Raw genomic sequence first — 26,468 nt, 5'->3', positions numbered from 1 at the left:
CTTTTGTTCTCTTTGGAACCATTTAAATTGCCCGGAAACTAGAAGAATCTGATAGCTACAGGCCGGGCGGGAGGTAAGTTCTTGGCTTCGCTATGATTGTTAAAATCAAGTCTTACATGTGGAACTAAGATTTTAATTTATTACTGAATACACTTAGGATGTCTATTTATCCACTTCAAAAAATTAACTAGTGCAAGTAGCTCTCTAATACTATCTAATATTAGACACAACTCAACATAATCTTAAATGAGTAGTTTAGTTGGTTGGTCTCTTAATTCAACAGGACATTTTTTAAGAAAAAATCGAATTTGAAAGTATTTTAGGATACAATAATTTTTTAGGGGGTAAATAGGATCTAATATAATCTCATATATACGCTTGATAATATTAAATATTAGGGTTGTTATCGTTTAACTCCTTTAAGAGTTACAATATATCAAATGACTATAAGAAATATGATAATTTATTCGTTTACCTTATAAAACTTGTCATTTTATTATGTTTCCATTAGTATCATTAGTTGACTAGTTAGAGTGGTAAAATACCAATTTTATTCTTTATATGGTTTTTTTAATCAAAAAAAGTATCAAAGTATTACAAAATTATAAACTCAAAATATAAAGTAGTAAAAAATAATTTCTACAAGCCTATGAATATACTATTTGATACCTCTATTTGTATAGTTTTTTTAGGGTAAAATTAGTAATTTATTAGTTAAATAACTAGTCAACTAATAGTACTAACAGAAATATAGTAAAATAATAAGTTTTATGAAGATTTGGTGACAAAATGATAGACTACAATATTTCTTATAATCATTTGATATGTTATAAGTCTTAAACTAGTCAAACAATATTAATCCTCTAAAATTATTAATTTTGTATTTAAGGAGCTCACTAGTTCCATTCTCTTAAGAACTAGCTATTCAATTTGTTATTTTGATAAGCAAGTTATATTTCAGAAGAGTGGTTTGATCACTTTGAAAATGAGTTATATAACCTTTTTTTTTATAGTAATTTTAAAATTTAGGCATAATTGGATCACGGATAGCTAATATATAAGTTTACTATTAGAGCTTTGACCTTATCGGCTCATAAGTCACAATGATAAAAAAAAATTTAAGTGATGATTGTTGATTAATTAAAAAAAAAAAACTCTTATATATACACTACAACCCGAAGACGTGGTTATAAGATCACTAAAAGTTTAAGGGAGCCCAAATAGAAAGAGTTCCTAATCCTTAAACTTAAACAATACAAGTATAGCTATGGTTAAGATATCAATATACTAATTATTGTTTATTATCATCCAAATATTGATGGTCAAGAAAGTCGAGTAATGATGTGATTTGATGCTTACAACACATAGTTGGTGACTGTTTAATGCTTGTTGCAAGTATTATTACTTCTCATAAGATTTATTATGTCGTTTTAGAATGAAAATGCGCTGGGAATGTAATAATCCATTGCCGTTGATGAAACCACAGACATGAAAGAAAATTTCCTTTTCTTTCTTATTTATTCATACGAAAATTAAAAATACACAAATAATGAAGTACTGGTCTCTCGAGTCTCTTCCTCTATTTGTTCAACAAATTTTGAAGTCTTACGTACGCATATTAATAGCTTCATTTACAAACAGCTTGCACTGCCAGCCTTGACGTAAGATTGCCCAGGCTGCTATGTCCAAATGTCGATTGCGACACCTCAATCGAGCAACTCGGCTTCCCAAGGCAGAGCTGCGACACAAAATTAAATTAAAACTTTTAATTTTATCAAGAAAGAAGGACATGTAATTTTTTTTTTTTGCCTTTCCTCATTTTATTTTATTACCTTTTCCACGACAGAGACGGTCTGATCGGCCTGATGATTGCCTACACTGAAGGAGCCGCATGTTCCCCGTGGATCACCAAAGCTAGCGAATTGGATTTCGGAGATTTTACGATGACCTTGGCAGCGTAACTCGACTTTGTTTCCCTCCTGAGCATTTGCACAAACAGTACCGACCGTGACAACCTGGAATGTCACGTTCCAGGGAGCCCCGCCTACTTCCTCGAACAAAATCAATGTGTTGTCGGCGTTTTTGTTCAGGAATGATCTGGGCACATGGTACCTGATTTGGTGACACAGTTTTAAACTTGTTACATTTCTGGGGGATCATTCGAAATGTGTTCAACAGATTCTCTAGTGTTTTTCGTCTTACCATCTTTGAGAAGGATTGCCACAATTAGTCCTGCATTTGTCATCTTTGTACGTTCCTCGATAGTTACAATGAGGATCACACCCGGAGGTTTCAGCTATTTGTGTTGGCCAGTAACGCCCGATGCTTCTCCCATTCACCCAGGCGTGCCCTTTGCCCATGCCTAGCAAGTCCACCACCACTGCCTCTTTTCCTGGAGGTGTCTTGAAGCTGGTCTGTAAACAGTGACACCCAATTAGACCTAATTTGTCAGAATTCATGCTTACAAGATATGAAAACGAAGTGCAGAGTGTCGAGGGAAGTGTACTAATATAATATGATACCTTATACCATGTCATGGGTCTATCTTTGGGAACATCTGTGCAGCTCCAGTTGACATTTTTTGAATTTGGATCATAAAAATGTTGGGCCTCACCGTTCAACCCCACCTTCACCAGCAACAACAATCATGTATGGATGATTGGATAGTAAAATAATAATACCATGTTCTCAAAGTAGTATTGATGATTGGATTATAAAATTTTTGGTACGCTTTAGAAGCAGGTACCTTGTAAGACCATTCGTATCCTGTCGCATCTATTATATCTTTTCCTTTTTCTCTCAATAGAACCGAACCTTCAACTAGGCCAGTTGGATGCAAGTCATAAAATGCACCATAATTCTGAGAACATTCATTAGACCATTAATTAGAAAACGTGCCAACGTCAACTTTTTGCGGTAACTTCTGCATAAGAAAACAGTATACACACCGTCAATCCAACAGTAACGCTGAGTAAGCTTATAACATTGACGCCTTTTTTCAGGGAAGAAACAGCTTTGTCGAACCCAAAACTGTAATCGTCTCCAGTGACCATCTGCTGCCCGGTGGCTTGCCTGGAGAATTGTGTGCCTGTTATTGCAAACAGAACAGAAATGTTGAGGATAAGTGATAATCTTAATTCAGCGAAATCAAATGCATCAGAATGGTACTACCTATGAGCTGGCCGTTGACATAAGCGTGAAGTCCATGGCCTTTTGTGCTCACCCGCAGAGTCGCATTCTCCAAAGACATATCTTTGGTGTCCACTCTGTAGAAATGGACTTAATCACATATACCATCTATTGATCCCCAGTAAAATGAAGTTTTAAGAAACTATGAGGAAATTCTTAATTACCTGGTCATGTACCATAAGTAGTCACTACCATCACCAGATGCCTCTTTCTGATCAAGAAGCCGTGCTGCTTTAAATTTACCATTCCCATCCAGGGTATCTTGAATGGGTTCTGGTGTCCACGCCCAGGCGAGTTTAGCTGGTTTTTCATTTTCGTGGCTATGCTTATTAACCATTACAGATCTCTGAGTGTTAATCTGTAGATGAAAGTTATATCAACATACATGAGGATCACTGTTTCAAGTATTTTAGGAAGGAACTTATACCTTTGCAGTATTATAAACTTCCTCAGTGCAGCCCTGAAGAAAAGTGACAGACCAAGCCGGGACAAAAAACTTGCCATCCGGTCCTAGGTCAGCGGTGTAATCCCCTGTATTGTCACCATTGCTCAACATACAGAATCTTTCACCGGTAGCCTTAACAGTGAATTGCGTCAGCTGATCACCACAATGAGATTCACATCAATTTTCTTTCTTCTCTTTTTTTTTTCCCATAACCTATGAATACTATGAATTCATGAATTCTTATATGATTCTTATCGCCACTTACATTAACATATGTACTGATATTCTTGGTTTCCACTATGCCATCGGTGAAAAACTTTTCTGCCTGTTTAATAGCTTCGTGGAGTTGCTTGAGATGTCCCCATTTCGGCTGGTTCAAGTTGCCTGAAATTTACAACTTTTGTTCACGATGTTTATGATAATAATAATGAATATAAGTGATTAGAAAAATTAAATCTGTCTTATATGATTGATTTTGATTACCATACTCATCGAGTGGCGCATTGTAATCATATGATGTTGCAATATAAGGACCTCCTGCTGTGCGGCCGAAGTTTGTTCCTCCGTGATACTACTCAGGAGTACGGTATAAAGAAAAATATTGCATTATATTCAAGATATTACAGATGCTGAAAAATTAATATCAGAGATATTCCATATTAGCTTGGACCAACCATGTAGTAATTGTTCAACACTCCACCAGTCTGGAAAAAGCGTGCAACTGAAAACGCCAGATCCTCGGCAGTTCTCTGTGGGTCTCTGCCACCCCAAAGCTTGAACCTGGAAGCACGTAATTTTGATATTTATGACATGGGGGAAGATGATGAAAGTCGAAAGAGCTGCTCATTAATAAGACAAGAATTAAACACACCATCCTGTCCAGTTTTCAGTCCACATCTTAGGGCTCTTGGGATTGTTTGGCGTGAATTGATCACAGTAAAACCCATTGCATGTGTTGATCTGTAAATTAGATTATAGAAACTTTTGAGTTTGGTAACCCCATAATTAATTAAAAAAGCAAGAATTAGATTGAATTGGGCGCAGAAATAAAGAACCATAGGCTCCGGAGCGTCGCTTTGCTGGCACATAATCCATGGTTCGCTAATATTTTGGGCCACAGCCATATTTGCACACCATTTGATGTATTTCTTCCCTGCATCTCCATACTTTTCCATGATATTTCCATATTCATTCTCAATCTGTAATGTTCAGAACCCAAAAACTCCAAACTCTTAATGAGACTAATACCGGGAACAACATCAATTGTAGCATTAACACATTTGAGGCTGTGTACAAACCTGGGCCAAAATAATTGGACCTCCCTGTGAGGCAAATAGGTTTGCTTCTTTGCACATGTTGACAATCTTGGTGGTAAATACTTGCATTTCATTCTGTATGAAGAATTAAAAGATTGCTACACAATTAATGAGCATTGTCTGAAAACAGAACATTAACAAGTTTGCGGAAAAAATAAAATTGAAACCTTGAAGATGTCATTGTTTGTTCTTAGTTGGATCCCAGGAGTATTGTGCAGCCACATTGGGAATCCTCTGATACAAAAAAGGCATCACGTGTGTTAATATGTTTGTGTCAGAACTTATTAATTACGTCAATCATTTCTGGATATATATTAATTATACAAAACATACCCATAATTCCATTCTGCACAGACGTACGGGCCAATCCGAATAATGGCATAAAGTCCAGCGTCTTGGACAAGCTTGAAGAACTTCACGAAGTCCAGATTTCCAGAGAAATCATACTAATAATTAAGCCGTTGCAAAACAAATGACACAATAAAGATCATTAGGCTTAGGCAGTCTGGTTTCTTGAGCTGAAAGGTACTGGCATTACAGGAACATTTTGATTCAAACCTTGCGACGCTGAGGCTCATGGACATCCCAGAAGATGTATGTTTCAATCGCATCAACCCCTCCCTCCTTTGCCTTCCGAATCAAATCTGGCCACATCTGTTTATCACATTTACAAATGAAGTCAGCACATGCAGGGGTTAAAAAAAAAAGAAAGAAAGAAAAAACATATATTAATATTAATTAATAGGAGATACCTCAGGGGTGCTGCGGGGGTAATGGATTGAACCAGCGATGATGACTTTACGTTTCCCATCAATGATAATGGCATTTGCATCATATTCAACCTTGATTGCTAAGCACGAACACAACAAAGCCAAACTCGCAACGAGGACAAATTGGGTCCCAGAAGAAGCCATTTCAAGAACTAACTAGTTAAAAACAATGGGCATGTATGATGTATCAAATTCTTACTCTTTTCGTGCTCAAGATAATGCTTTATATAGACAAGTAAAATCTAAATTTGGAAAAATATCCTCTCTTTTTTAAAATTTTCTAAATACAGGAAACATCATGCAGAGTTTATCGAAAAAAAAAATCTTTATTTGGGCAAAGAATTTTTTTAATTTTGAGATTCTATGATTACTGAAATGGCAAATTTTAACGTGGGTTGGCAAGGAATGAAAATTAGCAGTTCATGTTTCAAATTGCCCGGTTGGAAAACGAAACTAAATTCTAGCAACAAGTAGCATTCAATGTGAATCGAGCTTGAATTTCATGTGGCTTGTAAGTATGATTTTATAGGTCCAACATTAGGAAATTAGCCTTCACGTATTTTGCACGTGTTAAGCATATTATATTGTCTAATTTTTTTTTGGCTTCTAAAATAGACAAAAGATGACTTTGTCTGTTAATTTGGGCCAATGTTTGGCGATATCTGCTCCCACAATATCTGAAGGATCAAGAAACATTCTGCCTCACTCATACGAGGAATTGAAATGCAACCATGTAATTTTATATTTTGTTAACCAGCAATTTGTATAATAGGGACAGAACCAGAATTGAAAATTTCTAAGAGGGCAAAATTTATAGGGGTCAAACATTTCAAGGTCAACAATTGAAAAAGAGTAATTGAGGATATTAACTATTATGGTACTTCTGGAGCATTGTTAAATGGTCGTTCATTACTTGTTTTATTATCATGATTGGTTCAAGCATATACATGGCAAACAATGAACAAAAAAGAAATAATGCTCCAAGAACACTCAGGACTTTTCCCTAACAACCAAAGTAAGAAGGCTCAGGCATAAAAATTTCTATTTTAATTTTTAAAAAACTAAATCGCAAATAGAAACGTTTCAGATTTGGCCTGCAAGGGCCAAATTTGTCTTGGAGGAAGAATAGCAATCTGAACAGTGCAGTAAAGATGGATTTATAAGGCAAGGCACAACAGAACTTGCCGTTGCAGAGAGAACAATTAATGAGCTGTGCTTTGTGTTTTGATTAGTATAATTTGTAGTGGTAGTATCAGTAGCATGAGTGGTAGCCAAATAACTCAAATTGAAAAATTCCAATGCACAAAAAAATTTCTAAAAGAAAAGTTCAATTAATTAAGATGATTGAAAAAAAAATGAATAGAGCAACTAATCAAACAGAAATAGCCTAATTTATTAATATAAGTAAAATGTTCTCATCTATTGCAAATTGAAAATAATGACTCCTAGATCCTAATCTACCAAAAAAACGAAACACTTGTATATTCCTAGCAAAGAGCTTCCACGACAAGCCTCTTGACAGTGCCTGCTGCACAGCTTGTAGCTCCAAGGTTTGTTTCAGAGGCTTCAATGGAACAGCTCTTCTTGCCAACACATTGCTTCTCAATCAGGGGCAACACATCGATTTCAGCTTCACAGCTTCCTTTCTTAAATGCCCCACAAGCTCCTTGTGGATCTCCAAAACTGGCATACTTAATTTCAGAGATTCGTCGACCGTGGCATGTAAGTTCCATTGTCTTGTTCTCATGTGCTTGCCCACATGCCGTTCCCACCACGACTGTTTGGAAATTAATTTGCGATGGATTGCCACCGAATTCTTCAAACAGAACCAATGTGTTCACACCATCTTTAATCCAGGATCGAGGAACATGATACCTATCACCATCAAATATTGAATTCGCTGAGTTAAAAAATTCGAAGCACGAAACTGAACAGAAAATGAAAAATTTATCAAACATTTGATAATCCTCACCATATCTGAGAAGGGTTGCCGCAATTGTAGGCACACTTGTTGCTGCCGTAAGGGCCGCGGTAGTCACAAGCCTCCGTGCTGCAACCATCCTCTTCAGCAAGATAAGTTGGCCAGTAACGGCCGAGGTTATAGCCATTAACCCAAGCAAAACCTTTGCCCATTCCTTGTAAATTTAGTACAACGGGATCATTTTCAAGAGGAGCTTCGAAGGTAGTCTTGTACCAAGTCATTCTCCTGTTTAATGGCACATTTTTGGATGACCAACCTCGTTCTGAATTAGCTGCCTTTGCATTGTAAAATTTCTTATCATCTAATCCATACAACCCAACTTTGTATGTCCATTTGTGAGATGATAAATCTTTTATTATAGTCTCATCTCCCGCTCTTCCTACCAGCAAAACGGGGCCAGGAATTCCATTCGGTACCATGTCAAATTTACTTCCGTAATTCTGCAAAAGGAAATCGGGTCATTTTTTTTTTTTTTAACCGTAACAAGGAGACTACACAAGCAAATTGCTGCTATAATTTGTTATATAAATACCTGTAAGCCAACTGTTGCACTGAGCAATGAAATTTGATTTTTCCCACGAGTTAACTTGACAGGTCTCTCAAATAAATCATTAGAGGCTCCATATTTGGTCCATTGTGAATCTGAATATTTAACAAGTGTTATGATCAAATTTGCATTACGAATATATAAGGGAAGAAAAGAAGGAATTCAGGGTCCATTACCAACATAATTTCCATTAACATAAGCATGAAGCACTTGACCACTGCTATTTATTCTGAGGGTCATATTGCTACTGCCACTCAAGATTGGGTCATCGTCCTTAAGGTCCGTACTGTTAACAATGCAATTAAAATATATTTAGTCATTAAATACACGAGAGAATGTTGTTTCAAGTGAAGATAAAGTAATTTGATTACTTACTTCGTCATGTACCAGAGGTAGTCACTAACATCATTGGTTGATTTTTGATCAATAAGTGTGTTTAAAGCAAAGTGACCCTTTCCTCTAACTACGAAGTCATTAATCATCTCAGGCCTCCATTTCCATTGAAGAGAAGCTTGATCGTTCCCAGCTTGGTTCGGCCTCTTCACCTTCACATTTGTCTGAGTATTCACCTTGGCAGTGTTGAATTCTTCGGTTTTGCAGTCCGGAAGGATACTAACAGACCATGCAGGAAGATTGTAAGAACTTCCCTGGAAAGTGATTGTTGAATCCTCCGACTGATTTTCGTTAGCAAGAAAGCAGCTTGATCCTTCCTCAGTTGCATACACGGTGGCCTAACAGGCAAATATTTAACGATAAAATCCCGAAATTCGTGATGTAAATTGTAAAAATAAAGTAAATTAATATATAAGTCTTACTGAGACCGAGTTTCCGTAATCAGTGTTGGTGACGTTTCCATACGTAAGAGTCTTCTCCATTGATTTCAAGAGTTTATGAAGTTCCCTCAGGTGTCCCCATTTGGGTTGATTCAAGTGTCCTGTCACAATTAATTTTATGAATTATAAACTGTGGACTTATTAAATAATAAAACATGAAAAAGCAATGATGGTGTTAATTTTAATTACCATATTCATCAATTGGTGCATCATAGTCATAGGAAGTAGTGAGATATGGACCCCCGGATGTCCTACCAAAATTGGTACCGCCATGGTACTGAATATCATAATTTTTAAAATTAAGAGTTAATCACCAAACTAATTTTTAATTAATCCAAATATTAAATATAAAAACTGACCATATAATAGTTTTGGAATGTGCCACCAAATTGGAAAAATCGAGCAACCGCAAAAGCAAGATCCTCAGCAGTTCTTTTTGGGTCTTTGCCTCCCCAACTCTTGAACCTATATATATGCACATTAATTATTTTTTTTCCGATTATGAATTTTCAATTAATGTGAAATACTAATGCGAAAAGAATTAATTAAGAAAAAATTATTAAATTAACTAACCAGCCAGTCCAATTTTCAGTCCACATTTTAGGACTATTGGGATTATTTGGTGTGAACTGATCACAATAGAAACCGTTGCATGTATTGATCTGAGAATAAAAATTTTTGGAAATTAAAATAAAAATAATAAAATACAAATGTTAAAAATATAATGGTGAAATACTAAAATAATAAATAATTAAAAAAGCAGTAGTACCATTGGAGAAGGGGCATCACTCTCTTGGCACATGATCCATGGAACTCCAATGTCTAAAGAAGTAGCCATTTTTGCGCACCAATTAATATATGATTTTCCAGCATCTCCATAGTCTGACATCACGTTTCCATATTCATTCTCAATCTGTGGATAAATATATATTCAACACGAAATATTAGCAAAATCTCGAATAATAGAGTAGCTAACTCAAGTGTGGAGATGTAATTGTAACAAGGGGATCAATTAATAAATTAACCTGAGCAAGAATAATAGGGCCTCCTTGAGATGCGAAAAGCTTCTCTTTCTTAGCCATGTCCACTATCAAAGTTGTGAAATTTTGCATTTCATTCTAACAAAAATTAAAAACAAAAAATGATTAGAAACTTGCCAATATAAATCACAAGAATGATATCTCCTGAAAGGGAAAAAAAAAAGCATTACGCTTATTTATGCTTACCATAAACACCTTATTTGTGGTGCGAAGCTCTTCGATACCAGGCATGTTGTGCAGCCAAACTGGGAATCCTCTGATCAATGGAAAATATAAAATATTTCAAGACTTCAATAAATTAAAAAAAAAAAAAAGAGGTTTAAATTAAATATGCTTGTTTTCATGTAAGTTTTATTATGCATGGCATCCGTTGAATCAAAAACCTAGCCAGCTAGCTCTTGTTAGAGAATCATTATGAATTGTTTGAGAAATGAACTCACCCATAGTTCCATTCGGCACAAACATAGGGACCAATGCGAAGAATGACGTACAATCCTTGATCTTGAATAGTTTTAATGAACCTTATAAGATCAAGATTGCCAGTAAAATCATACTGGCGACGTAATGGTTCGTGGGCATTCCAAAAGACGTATGTCTCTATAGCATCCAAGCCACCCTCCTTAGCTTTCTTAATCAAGTCTGGCCACATCTGTCAAACCAAATACCGTCTATATGTTAGCATTAAAAATTCAAAAAGAAATAATATTTCAACAAATAAAATATACATAGAGTCGTATACACATACTCCTGGGGTACTTCTAGGGTAATGAATGGAACCAGAGAGCAGAATTTTACGTTCACCATCAATGGTGATCGCCCTTCCATCATGTGAAACGCGATAAGCAAGGGACAGATTGAAAAGGGTTTGAAGAATTAAGCACAAAAGAATGGCTCGAGAGCAATGCTTTAGAGTGGCCATGATTGAAGTCGAGAAGCTCGAGGGAGTGTGTGTGAATGAACAATGTACGTGTTTATATATAAGTTTGATCGACTAAACGGATTAGATTTGTTTAGCTGGAATGGAAGATGATGAATCGATTTCAAAGTCTATCCGAAATCATTAAATTTGTATATTTTCTCATTAGGCAATATTATTCGTATAACTTTATATGAACGAAAATTCAGCGATGTACCTTGTGTGGATCTTTTTAAGATAAAAGTAATAAACATTTTTCAGATAGCGTGAAATATGATATTGTGAGATTGAGAATTGATTAGTTAAGTCTAATCCAAATCTTAAGTCAATCTTTTAAATAGTGTTCAAGTTATTAGCAAATTGCGAAACACGCATGCTAGTAAGAGTTTTAACAAAATTGGTTCCATCTTAATTATGGTAAGGTGTTTTTTTTTTAAAAAAAATGATCTATCATTTTGGGGAAGAATTTTTGTTCTTCTGGTTTTGCATCTTACCATGTATATGCTCCTATCAATTATGAAAAATTAATGCACACGTGACAAAATTTTACTGAATAACCTTTATTTATTTTTATTGAGTCCACCTATAAAGGAGGTTTCGACGTGTACTAACCAAATTATGAATCTATTTATTAGAGTACTCATTTGCTTAAAACTGTTGACAAATGAAAAAAAAAATTGATAAAAGCTTCATGATCCAAATCGTCAAAAGATCGAAAAATATTTACAAAATTATCTGAAAAAAGTGGATATCTCTATAATATTTAAGGTATTATCCTTTAATCTACGACATTTTCAAGGATGCCATTATATATGATCATTGTTAGGAATAAGATAATGCATAATTTATTTAACATATTCCTTTTATCATGACTTAGGTGGCGTTTTTTTTTTAACTGAATGACTTAAAGTGACTTAACTTAATTAATTAAGTTAATTAGAGGTGTTTGTTTTTATAACTTAATGAGATTTTTTAGATAATTTTGACTTAATAAAATAAGCTAATTTTTTTGGCTTTTTACTTAATGGAGAAATCTGAATTAAGTTAATTACTTGCTAATGTCAAAAATATCCTTGTTTTATAATTTATTTTTTATGTTTATCCCAAAACTCACCCATAGATATTTACCCCACATAAAAATATCCATGTTTTTTCTTTCTTATATTATATACGATAAAATTTGAAATTTATGGTATTTTATATATTAAAATTACAAAATAATTATGTATTCACTTGAATATAATTTTACTTATAAATGTTAAAATATTGTGGTATTTAATATATTATTTATTTGACATTCAAATTTAATAAGGATACAAATGTAAAAGTACATATTTTCAGCTTTTTAAGTTGAAAAAAACAAACAACTTAATACTTATTTTTTGAGATTCAGACGAAACAATAAACATATTATTCAGATTCAGACATTCAGATCTATTCAGAATTCAGACTAATTCATGTCTATTCAGATTTCAGATAAAAAAAAAACGCCACCTTAGTTTTAGTATTTAATATGTAGTAGATAAATAATCAAAATTAGAAGATAATATTTATTGACATTATATAATCTATATTGACGAGGGTTAGTCGGAGAAGTTAAAATATTACAAATATATGAATCTCAAAAAGAAAGATATCAAATATCTAAAGTTACTTTTTACATATTATATGGATGGTCAATTGACAAGGATCACGATTCTTAATTGTTTGATCATTTTTCGAGTAAGAAATGAAACATAATCTGAATTTACAATATCTATTGAAATCCTATAGTCGTAGTAATATTGAATCTCGTAATTTTAATACCTTGGTCTTAAAATTAAGTTAAATAAAGTTCAAAATTTAATGGGGTGTAATTATTATTATTATTATTATTGTTTTTTTAAAAAAGGAGGGTTTCCCGTTATCTCCATCCCTCCGTTTATAATAAGAGTTTTAAATTATTTTGGGCTATATTATCAGCAAAAGAAAATTCTTTTGGGCTATCGGTCCAAAAGAATTTGTAATAGCCCACTTCATTATGTGCGGTAAACGACATAGAGCCTAATGGGCCCAAAACTGCCCATGTTTCGTTTATAATAATATTGAACTGGTATTTAATTTTAAATTGGATTCTAATCGATTTTAATTCTCTAGAAATAAAATTTTATCAAATTGAATTTTCAAAAAAATTTTAAATTGATTAGTATCTTGCTTTAAATCCAAAATAAGAAAAAAATCATATTAAAAGTATTAAATTTGATTAACGTCAAACTCAATCTGATAATTTAACAAAAAAGTTCGATTCCGAACCAATGACAACCTAGCGATGCTTTTTGTCGTTTTATCTGCCTTTTGATTCCATACAAGATTTCTGTGAACACACATAATCTCGAATAATAAAAAAGGTAAATGAAGAATAAATAAAATCTTTTATTCCATTGGTTAGATTTTATTTAAATTGGAGTTGGTGATACTTCCCTTCGTGCTCCACGCAATAACATATATTCTCCACGATTTTTCTAATGGTGATGATTAATTGCTGATTGTTCTAAGAAATGAAATCTAATCATATCTCTCACGAGAATGATATGATGATTATTTTTAATTACTTTCTTACGACGATGATTTATTTCATAAACTTTTGTATCAATTTAAAATTAGTGGCAGCATTAAAGAAAATCACATGTAAATTGATCATATTCTTGTACGACCTAAGATTGGAGTCCTTTCAAATCAAACTTTACTCTCTTAACCGCCCCTGCATTATTTCTAAACAAGTTAACTGCTGACACAAATTATAAACACTTTTATATGCAAACATCTACATCTTTTAAATAAATTTGAGCTTAGACTAGGTCGTCCACTAATTGAAATTATACTTGATTCATAAAAATATTATTAAACTAATAGTATGAAATTGAGATCAAATTGAAACCGGACATAATTGTGAAATTGTCGAAACTACATACTTCTTATAATTACTCAAAGAAGGAAATGTTTAGTTTGTTTTAAGTACGAATATTAATAAAGCCACAAACTTATTTCGTAGAAGTTGATGAGACGTGATTAGATCAGTTGGATTAAATGCCTATCACTTTACATGATTTGTTTTTGTTATTTTATAATTTTATTCTACTAATGAACTTATGATATAAAATAAATTATAATTTTATTATCACTTATATAAAAATAATTAAAAGAAAGTTGAATTCAACTTTCAGGTCATTATCAGTTAAGAATTTTCTTCAACTCAGCAAAGATAATTACAAAAATCCAATTAAAAAGTAACTATGGTTTAAGTGACACCTCTAAAAGACAAAAGTGATTTCACTTTCAGCAAAAAAATTTTAAAAAACTATGAACATATCAAAGGTGCGTCAACATCTTGCCACCTCAAAAATGTAAAAACTTCCTTAATAAAAACTATATAAATTAAAATAATGAAAAATAAATATAATAAAATTAAAAGGGGCAGGTCAAGCACAGGCGTCAACAACTGGGGTCTTGACTCCCGAGCATAAATGATAAAAACGAACGAATTAGGTGTCAATGTCATATTGGGCTGGACTCGGCCTAAAAGTTAAAGTCCAGTTCACGTGGCCCTCATCAGATGGACGAATCATAGGACGACACGTATAGGCGCGCACATGTGAAGAGTTGCCTCGGTCGCTTTGCCTTGTTAATTATGTAACGTTATCCTGAGCCCATCGAGGGCCCCTTTTGTTTTGACAAAATTACACATCATTCCGTGGGCGGACGGAGACGGATCGACCCGCTACCTTTTTGCTCGAATTACCTAAATGCCCTTCATTCACTTTCTCTTTTCTTTTCCTCTTTCCCCTCTTTATCACAGTGAACAAGTCGTGTCCTTGAAAGGAAAAAGAGAGAAAATAAAGTGAAAAGGCGTTTATATTTGCTTTTTTCATTTGAGAATCTCCAAAACCTAGATTTTTCTATTCAGTTTGAAAAATATTCCATCTTTCAAAGAAAAAAAAAGATGATTATGTGGAGTAAATTACAACTTTAGACATATTTGGAAGTTACAAACAATTTTACTAAAATATAAGATTATAAATTTTATTGAGATGAAATTTGAGATAAAGAATTTAAAAGTGGTGACTTTCCATGTAAAAAGTTGGATGGACACAGATAAATTCTTTAATTTTAAAATATTGGAAAAATAAGGAAAAAAGAAGAGAAATAAGGAAAGAAGGATTTTAAGTACGGGTCAATGGAGTAATTGAGAACACAGGCAATCTTATATTAAGTGGGCCAGGGGAGGCACATCGCTTTCAATTGGGCCCATATTTTTCAGTGGGCTAACCCAAATTCATGGTGGTTTTAGTAATAATTGCAAATCACCATCTCTAATAGATCTTCGCCACGTACCCGAAAGCCAACGGTGGCAGAGCCAGAGCTAGTAGTGCTCATGGAATCTCTTTTATTATTATTATTATTATGCGCGAACAACACCGCACCAGTGGCGAAAGGTAGGCCAGATCCAAATACCGAGTCTCGATCATTGCAAAACGACAGTAATAAAAAAGGATGACCCCACGGACCCCACCATTTAGAAAATAGAAAAATCATCTTCTTGGCAATCCCATTTTAATAATTGAGTTTGATATGCATGTTGGTTTCTTATAGCAATCATCACCCATATGATATAATTCCAAACCAAAACCTATGGGCTAACTCCACCCACTCCATTATCATACATACATTATTGCTAGTGGTTCCGCCTTAATAATATATATCTCCAATCTCCAATCTCCAATCTCCAATTTGTTACTACTCAAATCTCCCAAGCTGCATAACACTATTACCAGTTGTAGTCATCATGTTGGGCAACAGACCTCGCCCGGTGATCGGAAAATTATCGGCTTTATTGGTTTCCGGCAACCGTGCCGGGTTTTCGGACGTGGGCACAAGCCCGAGAGGTCCACTGGACTTAAAAATTCAGTCACCGAGATGTGGTCTAAGATGTTATGATGCAGGTGGGGTTGGGTTGGGCATAGTGGCAGCACTAGAAAAGTCTAATACCGCTTGTGGGCACGAAATTTTGGCTAAATTTGCCGTATGTAGTAATAATAACAAATCAATCAGCCCTCCAATTCCTGTTAGCTCAGGCAAGAATTGTGAGAGATGTTGTCAGGATTTGGAGATTGAGAGCTTGGAGGATTACACTTATGTGACCTGTCATGGGCCTAATAACAAGTCTGTCACTCGAGTCTATTACGATGGCTCTGTTACCGCCGTTAAAGAATCATCTGCAAGATTTGCGGAAGCTGATGTGTCGGCTGCTTATTACTACCCCACTTCGGATTTTCTCAGTTCATGCCATTTGTGCCAGAAAAAGCTGCACGGCAGAGATATATACATGTACAGGTAATTGAATTGGTTTTCTCTTTTCGAAATAAAAAGCTGGGTCTGGTCGTTAATTTGTTTGGTTGCACAAAATTTTGATGATGAATCTCGTGTTATTTGATATATTACAGAGGGGAGAAGGCGTTTTGCAGTAACGAGTGTCGGTCCACGCAAATAATGATGGACGAGAGGAAAGAACAATGCAGAGCTGATGCTCCAAGAACTGCAGATGTTGCAAGTTCGCCTTACACAAGGGATCACATATTTTCAACTGGTATTCTTGCAATTTAATTCATTAAAGACTCTTTTCGAGTTTTCGGTAGAGTTAGTTTATAGAGTACACGTTTTGGTGGCAGCAAGCTAGGGTTCCCCAGATTCCGGATGGTGTGATATCGTCTACTTATATATATATATATATATATATATATATATATAGACATACACATACAAGGCTGCTTCCACTTATCTATACGAGGAGGTTTTGCGATACTTACGTAATGAGAATTTTGAGTCAAGAATTGGGAAAAAAAAAAGGGTAAATAAAACGAAGAGTTTCGGATTTCGGAGGGTGTAGGTGTAAAGCTTACGCTGTAATGGGATTACCATGTGTGATATCTCTTTTTTTGGTTGTACTTGGAGGCCATCTGATGGCCGGAGATTAGAGGCGAAGGAATTGTTTAGTGAGAGTTGCGTACAAGGATACTCTATACATGTTATTTGCTTTAAATTCGGAAGGAAAAAAAATATATATATCTGATTGTGTATGTTTTAACTGGACCATCATCAGGTTCAAAGAGCTCATGGCATGTCCGATGTCCTTCAACGTTGTGTATCAAAAACTTATTAAAGTTCAGAATCCTTCCTTCAGAAGAATTAACAACGTGTTATGGGAAATGGAATATATTAATAATTTATTATTGTCGAAAATCTTTCATTTACGTATTCAATAGTCAATGGTGTTGATATGCCCTTCTTCAGGTCTTATTTGGCGACAGAATATGCTCACTGCACTGAGTCTGATAACTAATTACATACCGACACTTAAAAGCTTGGTTGGATTTGTTTGGACCAAAGCACAAATAAAAATCTCCTGTGTCTTCAGTGAATTCGTGGAAGTCTCCAATTTTATTCACAACTTCCATGTGTGAGTGAACCGGTAAAAATGGAATTAACCAACGTATAGCGCACGGGAATTTCCGAAAGCCACAAAAATAAGTGACATATACGAAATTTAAGCCAAAAACGCACGATTACAAGCATATGGCAGGCAGAAGAAAACACAACATCCCACTCGTTAGAAATCCTGTCTATTCTCTCTATAGGACCACTTAATCCATCACGGTTTATGCCAAAGAAAGAACAGTTACAGGCATTTGGCTACAGCTGGTAAAATGGGTATTGGTTGTGTTCGTGTCGTGCCAAATTTAGGTCGATTCAAATTTGACCCATTTAATAATCGTGTCAAAATATTAAGATTCAAATCCGCCACAAAAAATAATCGGGTTACCTAATAACTCGTTTAATGTCTATATATTAAACAAAAGTTATATTAAATATTTACACGATGTTATACATACATACATAATTTATCGATATTATAAAATATACATATCTACTAAAAATTACACATTTATACTATTGCAGTTTTAATTATACACATTTACACTATTGGGGTTTTAATTATATAAATGTAAATAATATTATATATCAATATTATAAAATATACATATATACCAATATTTTACACATTTACACTATTGAAGCTCCAAATGTATTTAAAATTTTATAAATAAAACATTGTATTTATATTCATCCTTTAAAAAAAATCATCTCTAATATTTGAGTTTTGATGACAAGAATCTATAAATTATTTTAAAATAGAAAATATAATTAGACCATTGATTGGGTAAATGAATCAAAAATTTTAAGTCTAACCTGACACGAAAAAAAAATTGTGTTAACCCAAACTCAATTTATTTAATAATCGTGTTAAATTCGACGACCCATACCCATTTATTTATGTCGTGTTCTTATTAGATAATCGGATCGTATCAAATTTTACTGGCTCTTCATTTGGCAGCAAATAACACAAAATCGCCACCCCACATATCTGACAACTCTCTATTGGACCAATAATCAGTCACAGGCTTACAGCTTTGCTTAAAACTTGAAGGGCCAAATTCATCCTCCGATTTTTCTATAGACAAATAACAAAAATTATTTGAGTTAGAGATTTACCCAGTAACTTGCCCCATATTTTCCAACCATTCATGTCTTTCAGATGGGGTGGCAAGCAAGCATTACGCTGTTGGCTATCAATTCGAGAAACGAGCAAAACATCAGATGTAGGAAATATTATATGCCGAGATGATAAATGTTGAAAACCAAAACCAATTCCAATTACGTTAAGATACACAGTTTATTTGATAAAATTACTAAACAGAAACAGAACACTACCCCTACATACAACAAATATGCAACAGAAATACATCCATCTTACAAAAGCATAAGTAAGAAATTAGAAAAACAAAATGGTAGCATCATCCTACGATTCTCTAAAGACTTATTACTCCCTCTAATGTGTCATAGCGAGTTCCCATCTCATGATTTCTAATAGTACATAAGCTGCTGGGTTGTTGCGACGTTCTGGAACCCACTACTGTCATAGATTGCTTGACTAGCCCCAGCAGCACCCATTCCCAGCTTAAGGGCATGCTGTGCCTGCGGATGCATTAGGGCCTGTGCCCCAGCTATTTTGCTTAATGCTATCTGTCGCTCATAGGCAGCAAGGTCTGTGGCTGAGAAACCTGGCAAATGTGGTGCAGGAGGTGGAGGAAGAGGAGTAGAGCTTGTTCCTGGGGGAGTTGGTTTACTTCCCCACGAACACTGCAATACAGATATATTGAATGATTATGCCATGGTATACATCAGGACCATATAAGATGTACTGCAATCGTTTGCATTTTCTTGAAAATAACCATGTCTACTCGAGTATAAAATAACGGCAAATGTTTGCATTCGCTTGAAAATGATTCCCTTGCTTCTACACTTTTTAAAAATTGATTTAAAAAACATGATGTTAAACCACATGCAGTAAAACAACAAAAATTGTGGAATGATACATTAAATAAATGCCACATGCAATATGATTTAAGCCTATAATTTCACCAAGTACAATATCAGTAGAACCATGTTCAGAGGCAAAATCAAATCTTAAACATGAGCAATTGAAACATCACTTGTTTGTTTAAAAGCCACCCTTCTAACATCCTACCATTAATGAAGACCATTAAGCATTTTTCAAAATTTCAAAATTACAGCACACTATTAAAAAAACTCCAAACTTAGTTAAGCAACGTGTTATTTGTTATTTCAGCACTAACTGCCCTACATAACAGAAATTTGATATTCCCTCAATAAGATTCTGACAAGATTGACAACAGGCAAGATTAGAGATAAAACATCTAGGAATGCCATTTCACTGGTGTTCATCACTACTAAAGTAGCATAACACACACCAAAATCAGCTGAAACTACAATCTGCAATGAGGCTTACACCATGTCATTCAATTAGATTACACTTCTACAACTATTTGAACAGTTAAACTAAACACCACATTTTTATATTAAGAAATAAAATAATTCCATAAGAAAGTACCTTAATTGGTTTGCCGCAGAGAATCCGAGCATTACCCATCTGAATAGCCAGGGCAGCTTCAGGATGTGTAGAGTATCTCACAAACCCGAAACCCTTGTCTCGCTGTACCCGAACATCTTCAATTGTTCCAACACAAAGAGCATGAAAATGTCGGTGGAGATCAACTGAGGTAACCTGCAAATTACTGAATAATCAGAAGCAGAAACTCTCTGTGTTTCTGAACTATTGAACTGACAGAATAATGATTCAATTTTATTATCTCCAGTGCATTAGGAAATACTATAAACGGATAGAGCTTTTCTAGATCTCATTTTACAAAAGGTCAAATTAATCAAGCTAAATGAAAAATATAATTGAAGTGAATAAATTATAATAGAACAAAAAGGGCACCATTCTATTACAAGCAATACTAGGTCAATTTCAGCCATTTAACATGCCATATCACCCACAGCTTCATACACAGGATAGGCTTCCTATTAATCTGATGTCTCCAGAGTCAAATCTAATCTAAACCACCGAAAGAACAATCCAGCACGTAACAGATGTTATTTTAATGTGACTAACTTATTCAGTAATCTAATGGCTCTGGTAAATTTGAACTAATCATCTGAGAGCAAAGCCAAACAATTCTGTTGACGAAATCTGTGCTAGTTTCTGGATGCATCGGTGTGACATGCCCGTGAGATGAAATCTAATAGGTAGGTACAGCCAGCAAGACCAACTTATCCGAATGTCCCACCACATGCAGACATTGGAAGCTTCTGTGCAGATAAGCAAGATCAAGGAAGAAACTGACAGTCATGACTACGAGTTAGCTCAAGGAATAAGTTCTTGCCTCTGAAGAAAGATTGCCAACATAAACAGTTGTATACTGAGGATTGTTCTCCGGAGCGTCCTCATTGCTCTTCTCTTGACCATCTTCTGCAAATAGAACTAAAAGATTTAGAAATATTAACAACACATAAGATTTAACATGGTAATAAGATATGCAAAGTCCAAATCTCTAGGATTCAATTTAAAGAGGAAACCTAATTTAAGCCAGAGAATTAAATATCACAACAATAGCAGTAATGGGTTTAAAGTACGATCAAATAAAGATATTAGCTCCAGGATTCACATCAACTCCATGAAAAAATGCTGATTCTTGCAAAATGTAATGTAAGCTTAATGTGAAAGTATATAAATATATAAGAGATCACATCTCAAAATCCATATAGGGAGATAATGCTTAGACAGAAAACATGCTGCATGACTTCTTTTTATTTATACATAAATAAAAATTACTTTTAAAAATTACATAAAGCAAAACTCTTCTCAATCATGGCTTGCACGGGATTTGAACCCCACACCTCTTGTACTGCCAAAATGGGTTTTACCAGTTTAACCGACCAGCATTTACAATATGTTGTATGACTTAAAATTAATTGCGCAAGAAAAATCAAAGAAAATGCACCGAATTACGTGGTTTAGATAATAACAAAAAAGTTTCAGGATCACCTTATTAGGCCATCAGGGGACCAATTTGACTTGCCACAACAGAACGCTCTTGATTTTAGAAAACAATAAATCAGAAAAAAATATATATGTTTTCCAAAAAAGGGGAGAAATTAGAAGAATGACATCTTATTTCCAAATTCCGATCAAAATAATTTAACTTCATGCCCAGAAAATCCTTGAAAATAGATGCCAAAGAACATTTTACAACTTCTAAAAACATGTAACCACATCGTATAACCATAAAACTTAGAAATAAACTCACCAGATGTTCCATTTGTAAGCTCTACAACACTTTTGAAATCTGAACTTTGCTTTTCATCACCAGAGGTAGCACCTTTTGCAGCCCAGTTGCACCGAATCTGTCTATTACCAAGCCACTTCCCTGAAATATTAGGAAAGTACAAAGTTATTAGAATTCAAACTGATTAGGATGAAAAGTTTTTAATGATACCTGCCGAATAAATCTAATTTCTTGTTTGGACAAGGGGATACATGTGTATTCTGTTTTCATGTTAGAAAAAGGCATTCCAAGATTTCAATTTTCAATGCATGATCCAAGCACTCATTTAACCTGTAAAACTATGGTCCAACCAAGTCACCCCCTCCTGCCATACCATCCTAACAACTATTTTATCACATTGTCCAAAAGGGGAAAAAACAATTTATATCAGTGCTTTGTCTCAAAACTTTTCCTGTGAATTTGTGAAGATATTTCTTTCGATCAGTTTATCATCAACTCAATCACTAACAACACAAGTCATGTTATGCATATCTCCCACCTTACAACGCCACTTTTCTTTTTTATTTTACAACCTTAACCCTAATCTCCTTCAAGAGTAAACCAAACCCCACCCTAATACTAAAATAAATGGAATTTGATTTGAAGCCCTCTTGTACCACACCAAAAGATCTCACTAGTTCCCAAACACTTTCTTCCAACGCTATTTTTCATTACATTCCTTAGTGCAGCTGAACTACTATAAAACAAGTGATTACCCAACCCCCCCCCCCCCCCCCCCAACGACAACAAAAAAAAGATTCATTTGAAAGGTAATTTAAATTTTAAAGGCAAAAAAATAAAGAATGAAACTGCATCAAAGCGACAAAAAATCCCATACCATTTAAGTCATTTATTGCACTTTGGGCATCCTGGACAAGAAGGAGATTGTTACCATCAGATGACAAAGAAAGAAAGGCCAAACCAGAAACACTTGAGTCAAGCATTTAAGGTACCTCCTGATTCCGAAAAGAAACAAACCCAAAACCCCTTGAACGCCCAGTCTTTTGGTCCCACATAACCCTTGCATCCCTATAATCAACTTGACCAAATCAATCTTCCAATCTTTAAGTAAGCAACTAAAACAACAAGAATCAAAGATCAATACCAATAGCAAGGATGGCATGAGTAAGCTAATGAAGAAATCAGAACTTACGAACAAGTAGGAAACACAGAGAAGCACGCAAACAAAGTAGCATCTGTTACTTCAGGGCTAAGATCACCAACAAAAACGTTGAAATGACCTGAACCACATAGAGAAACTAACATAAGTTTTTGGGGATAATCTGCACACAACAATCGATTAACAAACATGGGTTACATGTGGAGGATACCTGATGTGTCCTCTCTCTGGCTGCTAGCATAAGCCCAGTTTACTTTAATAGGTTGTCCAAATCTGCCCCCCAAAATAATTAGAGAAAAAAAAGTCCAGATTAAGACATAGAACAGGGCAAAATCCAGCCGTAACTCCGAAGAAATGTTACTTACATGTGCCTTCCATTAAGAGTCACAATTGCAAGGGCAGCTGATCTGCGATCAAAGTAGTCCACAAAGCCATAGGATGACTGCACAAAAAAGAAATGTGACACCGTCACATTAATAATAAGATTTAAAAAAATAACACAGAAGCTAAGATATCAAGTAAAGCAATAAGCATGGTGCACAATTGCCTAAACTTGAAATAGTCTACAAAACCCTCTCATAGCAATCAAAAGATGGCAAAAGGTCCCAGTATTGCCACACAGAAAATACCTTATCTTTTTTAATGAGCTTGCATCCTTCAAGGGGACCGGTACTTGAAAAAACCTCTTGAAGCAGGGCATTTGTAACCTGAGGATGAATGTTTCCAACATACCTGCATATCTCATAAATGGGGAATAATTATTTTTACCAGTAGACATGGACATGAAAAAAAAAAATTAAAAGAAAAAGAGGTACTGAGCATACAAGAGCAAATTATTGAACAAAGCAAGAATACATAAAAAATAGATAAAGAAATAATAATAAATCTACAGAAACGCAATCTCATAGGTGAAACAGTTGGAATTTCCCCAAAAGGAAAAAGAAATGCCAAGTTAAAAAAACTCACACGCTGCGGCATGTACTTGCATCAAATCGCGGAGGCAGATTTCCACTCAAGATAGGCTCTATCTGCAAAATATAAATATGTAAATAAACAAATAAATAAAATTTCCCAAATCTCTCTTTGTAGTGACAAATACACAAACAAAAGCCACAGAATAACCTAGGCTTACAACATTACATAATCACAACAAACACCATCCTTCACCCTCAACCAAAATAATAATAATAATAATAATAATAATAAACAACCAGAAACTAATTCTAGTCTAAATTACGGTTAAAAGTACCTCTAATACATAATCGTTCAAATTATAGTCAAACGTATATATTAAATATATCCCGCCACAAATATCAGTCCTTTCGAAGTATTCATCATCATACAGTCTACTAAATTTTAATAATTAATCAGATAAATTATTAAGGAAAACAAAAATAAATTGTAAACGGAAGTGAAAAATAAATAAATAAATCGAAAGAACCTGAGGAGCAGCTAAGAGACTGGGATGGTATTGGTATAAAGACTGCTGCTGCATCATTGTTTGTTGCTTCAGCCTATGCTGCTGCATCGACTTCTAATTGTGATTGTGAAGGAAATATTAAAAAGGATCAAATAAATCAAAATAAGACCCAAAAAAAAAAAGAAAAAAAGAAAAAAAAAAGAAAAAGAAAAAAGAAAGCCCTCGAAGGAGAGGGAGAGAATCAAAACCAAGAGGATAAAAATAAATTGACGGTGACTGAATTAAAGGATATTGATTCAGGCTTCTCTCCCGGATTTTATTGTCTTTGCTTCTAAATATATTCTTTTAATTCATAAAACTGAATGCAAAATTATGATTTTGGGCCTACATTTTATTGGGCCGGCTCGTAAGCTCTTTGTGCAAAACCCGTGCGTACTTCTTTTGTATACCTGGTTTATTTAATTACGTACGAAGTGGAGAGGGATCAAATATGGGCAGCGCTTATGTTACATTTGCTGTAAATAACAGCCCGACAAAATGGATAGTTGGATTTGTTAACTTTTAGATCCAACGGCTGTAAAGAAATTTAACACAAAATCAGTTACAGGTATAGGTGGTAAAATGATTATTATAATAAGGATCTCTCTAAGTTACATGCATGTACCTTACAACCCTCTCACATGAATAATGAGTGGACCCACATCATTCACTATTTATGTGAGAGGGGTGTAAGGTACATGCATGTAACTTAGCATTAGCCTTATAATAAAGGATGGGCAACTTGCCAATACAGTTATGGAATAATGTAGTTAAGGGGTTACTCGGTAATGAAATTATAGAGGGAAAAGAAGAGTGATGAGCGGGTACTGGGTATGCAAAAAATTCAAGAGGCAAAAAGTACAGTAATTAAGTTTTCAAAGAGGGGAAAATAAGAGCAGCACCAAACGATGTTATCAATTTTCTCATTTAATTTTGCAGATTCACAAATTGATTGCGAGATTACTACTTAAATATTTAACTTGTCTCGTTTCACTGGAGGATAGGAAGGTGAGGCTCCTGCCACTGATGAGGCAAAGAAGAGCAACCATGTCTTGAGAAAGCTTGAGAAGCGTAAAAAAGATCGCACGCTTGACCCACATATTGAGGAGCAGTTTGGTAGTGGTCGTTTGTTAGCTTGTGTCTCATCTCCGCCTGGCCACTGTGGACGTGCTGATGGGTATGTGACCCCTTTTATTGCTTTTTAGTTTTCAAGATTTGTTGAAGGCCCCAAAAATGGAAGTATTCAACATACACCATCATGCCTGGACTTTCATGTTGTTGAAGCTGGATATATATATCCGTTCCTTTCCTTTGCCTCGTAATGGGTATTGGACAATTGCTAGAAGTCTTTTTTTTAAGACATTAAACACCTTAAGATTTGCTTTGGAGACCATCAAAGTTGTTCCTTGTTTTTGTTTATTTCCATGGTAGTTATTGGATAGATACAGGAGAACAAGACAGTATAAGAGTATAATGGTAATATTTGCTTTCTTTTTTCTTGCATTGATGGGCTTTTTCATTTCCGACAGATATCTTGGAGAAAGAGCTGGAATTCTACATGAAGAAGATACAGGGGAAGAAGGGCAGGGGTGCTGGTGCTGCTTAAATTTTTGTTTATTGAAACTCCATACTGGAATTTCTAGTTTTGCCTTGTGTTCTTATTTTTAGTCTTAATTAAGTTAAGAGAGTTGAGATGATATCAGCAGTTGAACCTGGATTTCTCACTTGTGTTATTGCTACGTTTCGTTTTTGAATGTTACCAGTGCCTGTCTTAGAATTTCTTCCGTTCCTCTACATTTTTCATGATTCTTTTTCTTGATTCTGTTTGCGTGATCAATGAATTTGGTAGTTAATGCCTTAATGGTTATTGCTTAAAGTTGATGTATTAATTCCATACCGAATATGAACCTGATATACCTACGCCTACGCAATATAATAACACAACCATTTTAGGTACTAGTTATGGGCAAGGCCATCCCCAGATATACAAATAACTGGGTTAATGTATTTTGTTTGGAATTAGTTTCATGTAAAAATTGTTTTCTAACATCTTTTCTATAACATTATT

The 26,468-nt window shown here is 34.6% G+C and overlaps 4 protein-coding genes and 1 long non-coding RNA gene across 8 annotated transcripts; 2 read left to right on the top strand and 3 right to left on the bottom strand.

Annotated features, from left to right (window-relative positions):
- Nucleotides 1-1,477: 1,477 nt before the first annotated feature.
- On the bottom strand, nt 1,478-5,879 carry LOC102613853 (beta-galactosidase 7-like). Its single transcript, XM_006475033.4, has 19 exons — nt 5,703-5,879; nt 5,509-5,604; nt 5,284-5,396; nt 5,118-5,184; nt 4,933-5,025; nt 4,690-4,833; nt 4,506-4,594; nt 4,309-4,414; nt 4,118-4,205; nt 3,900-4,018; nt 3,617-3,787; nt 3,354-3,547; nt 3,172-3,266; nt 2,949-3,088; nt 2,747-2,860; nt 2,523-2,627; nt 2,203-2,414; nt 1,833-2,112; nt 1,478-1,738 (listed from the first exon to the last, which is right to left on the bottom strand). The coding sequence occupies exons 1-19, from the start codon at nt 5,862-5,864 to the stop codon at nt 1,628-1,630; spliced, it is 2,499 nt and encodes an 832-aa protein (XP_006475096.1). The 5' UTR covers nt 5,865-5,879; the 3' UTR covers nt 1,478-1,627.
- Nucleotides 5,880-7,073: 1,194 nt separating this feature from the next.
- LOC102614153 (beta-galactosidase 15-like) lies at nt 7,074-11,047 on the bottom strand. The gene is made up of 14 exons (XM_025097409.2): nt 10,867-11,047; nt 10,562-10,770; nt 10,308-10,377; nt 10,107-10,199; nt 9,851-9,994; nt 9,655-9,743; nt 9,441-9,546; nt 9,271-9,358; nt 9,064-9,182; nt 8,624-8,979; nt 8,425-8,534; nt 8,234-8,343; nt 7,693-8,141; nt 7,074-7,595 (listed from the first exon to the last, which is right to left on the bottom strand). Exons 1-14 carry the CDS (start codon nt 11,038-11,040, stop codon nt 7,208-7,210), a joined length of 2,505 nt encoding a protein of 834 aa, XP_024953177.2. The 5' UTR covers nt 11,041-11,047; the 3' UTR covers nt 7,074-7,207.
- A 4,605-nt stretch (nt 11,048-15,652) lies between these two features.
- On the top strand, nt 15,653-17,313 carry LOC102630338 (FCS-Like Zinc finger 14-like). 2 transcript variants are annotated; one of them, XM_052433518.1, is made up of 3 exons: nt 15,653-16,407; nt 16,518-16,660; nt 16,743-17,313. In XM_052433518.1, the coding sequence occupies exons 1-3, from the start codon at nt 15,860-15,862 to the stop codon at nt 16,748-16,750; spliced, it is 699 nt and encodes a 232-aa protein (XP_052289478.1). In that variant the 5' UTR covers nt 15,653-15,859; the 3' UTR covers nt 16,751-17,313. The 2 variants fall into 2 exon arrangements, with proteins under 2 accessions (XP_052289478.1, XP_006474697.1); XM_006474634.4 differs by having other exon boundaries at nt 16,518-17,313.
- A 1,448-nt stretch (nt 17,314-18,761) lies between these two features.
- Nucleotides 18,762-24,660, bottom strand: LOC102630644 (oligouridylate-binding protein 1-like). Of its 3 annotated transcripts, none has more exons than XM_015529181.3 (12): nt 24,383-24,660; nt 23,908-23,969; nt 23,571-23,673; nt 23,307-23,383; nt 23,153-23,214; nt 22,975-23,062; nt 22,775-22,850; nt 22,660-22,690; nt 21,804-21,923; nt 20,880-20,977; nt 20,045-20,218; nt 18,762-19,272 (listed from the first exon to the last, which is right to left on the bottom strand). In XM_015529181.3, the coding sequence occupies exons 1-12, from the start codon at nt 24,467-24,469 to the stop codon at nt 18,997-18,999; spliced, it is 1,254 nt and encodes a 417-aa protein (XP_015384667.1). In that variant the 5' UTR covers nt 24,470-24,660; the 3' UTR covers nt 18,762-18,996. The 3 variants fall into 3 exon arrangements, with proteins under 3 accessions (XP_015384667.1, XP_006474699.1, XP_006474698.1); XM_006474636.4 differs by having other exon boundaries at nt 20,880-20,962; XM_006474635.4 differs by having other exon boundaries at nt 20,880-20,965; nt 24,383-24,658.
- A 516-nt stretch (nt 24,661-25,176) lies between these two features.
- On the top strand, nt 25,177-26,182 carry LOC102631147 (uncharacterized). The gene is made up of 2 exons (XR_370295.4): nt 25,177-25,577; nt 25,930-26,182. It is a non-coding gene; the product is annotated as an uncharacterized LOC102631147 (long non-coding RNA).
- Nucleotides 26,183-26,468: the final 286 nt, after the last annotated feature.

The sequence above is a fragment of the Citrus sinensis genome, chromosome 9 (assembly GCF_022201045.2).
Source record: "Citrus sinensis cultivar Valencia sweet orange chromosome 9, DVS_A1.0, whole genome shotgun sequence".
NCBI classification, from domain to species: Eukaryota; Viridiplantae; Streptophyta; class Magnoliopsida; order Sapindales; family Rutaceae; genus Citrus; species Citrus sinensis.
The sequence above is the reverse complement of the archived record's forward strand: the minus strand, read 5'-3'. Positions and strand labels throughout refer to the sequence as shown.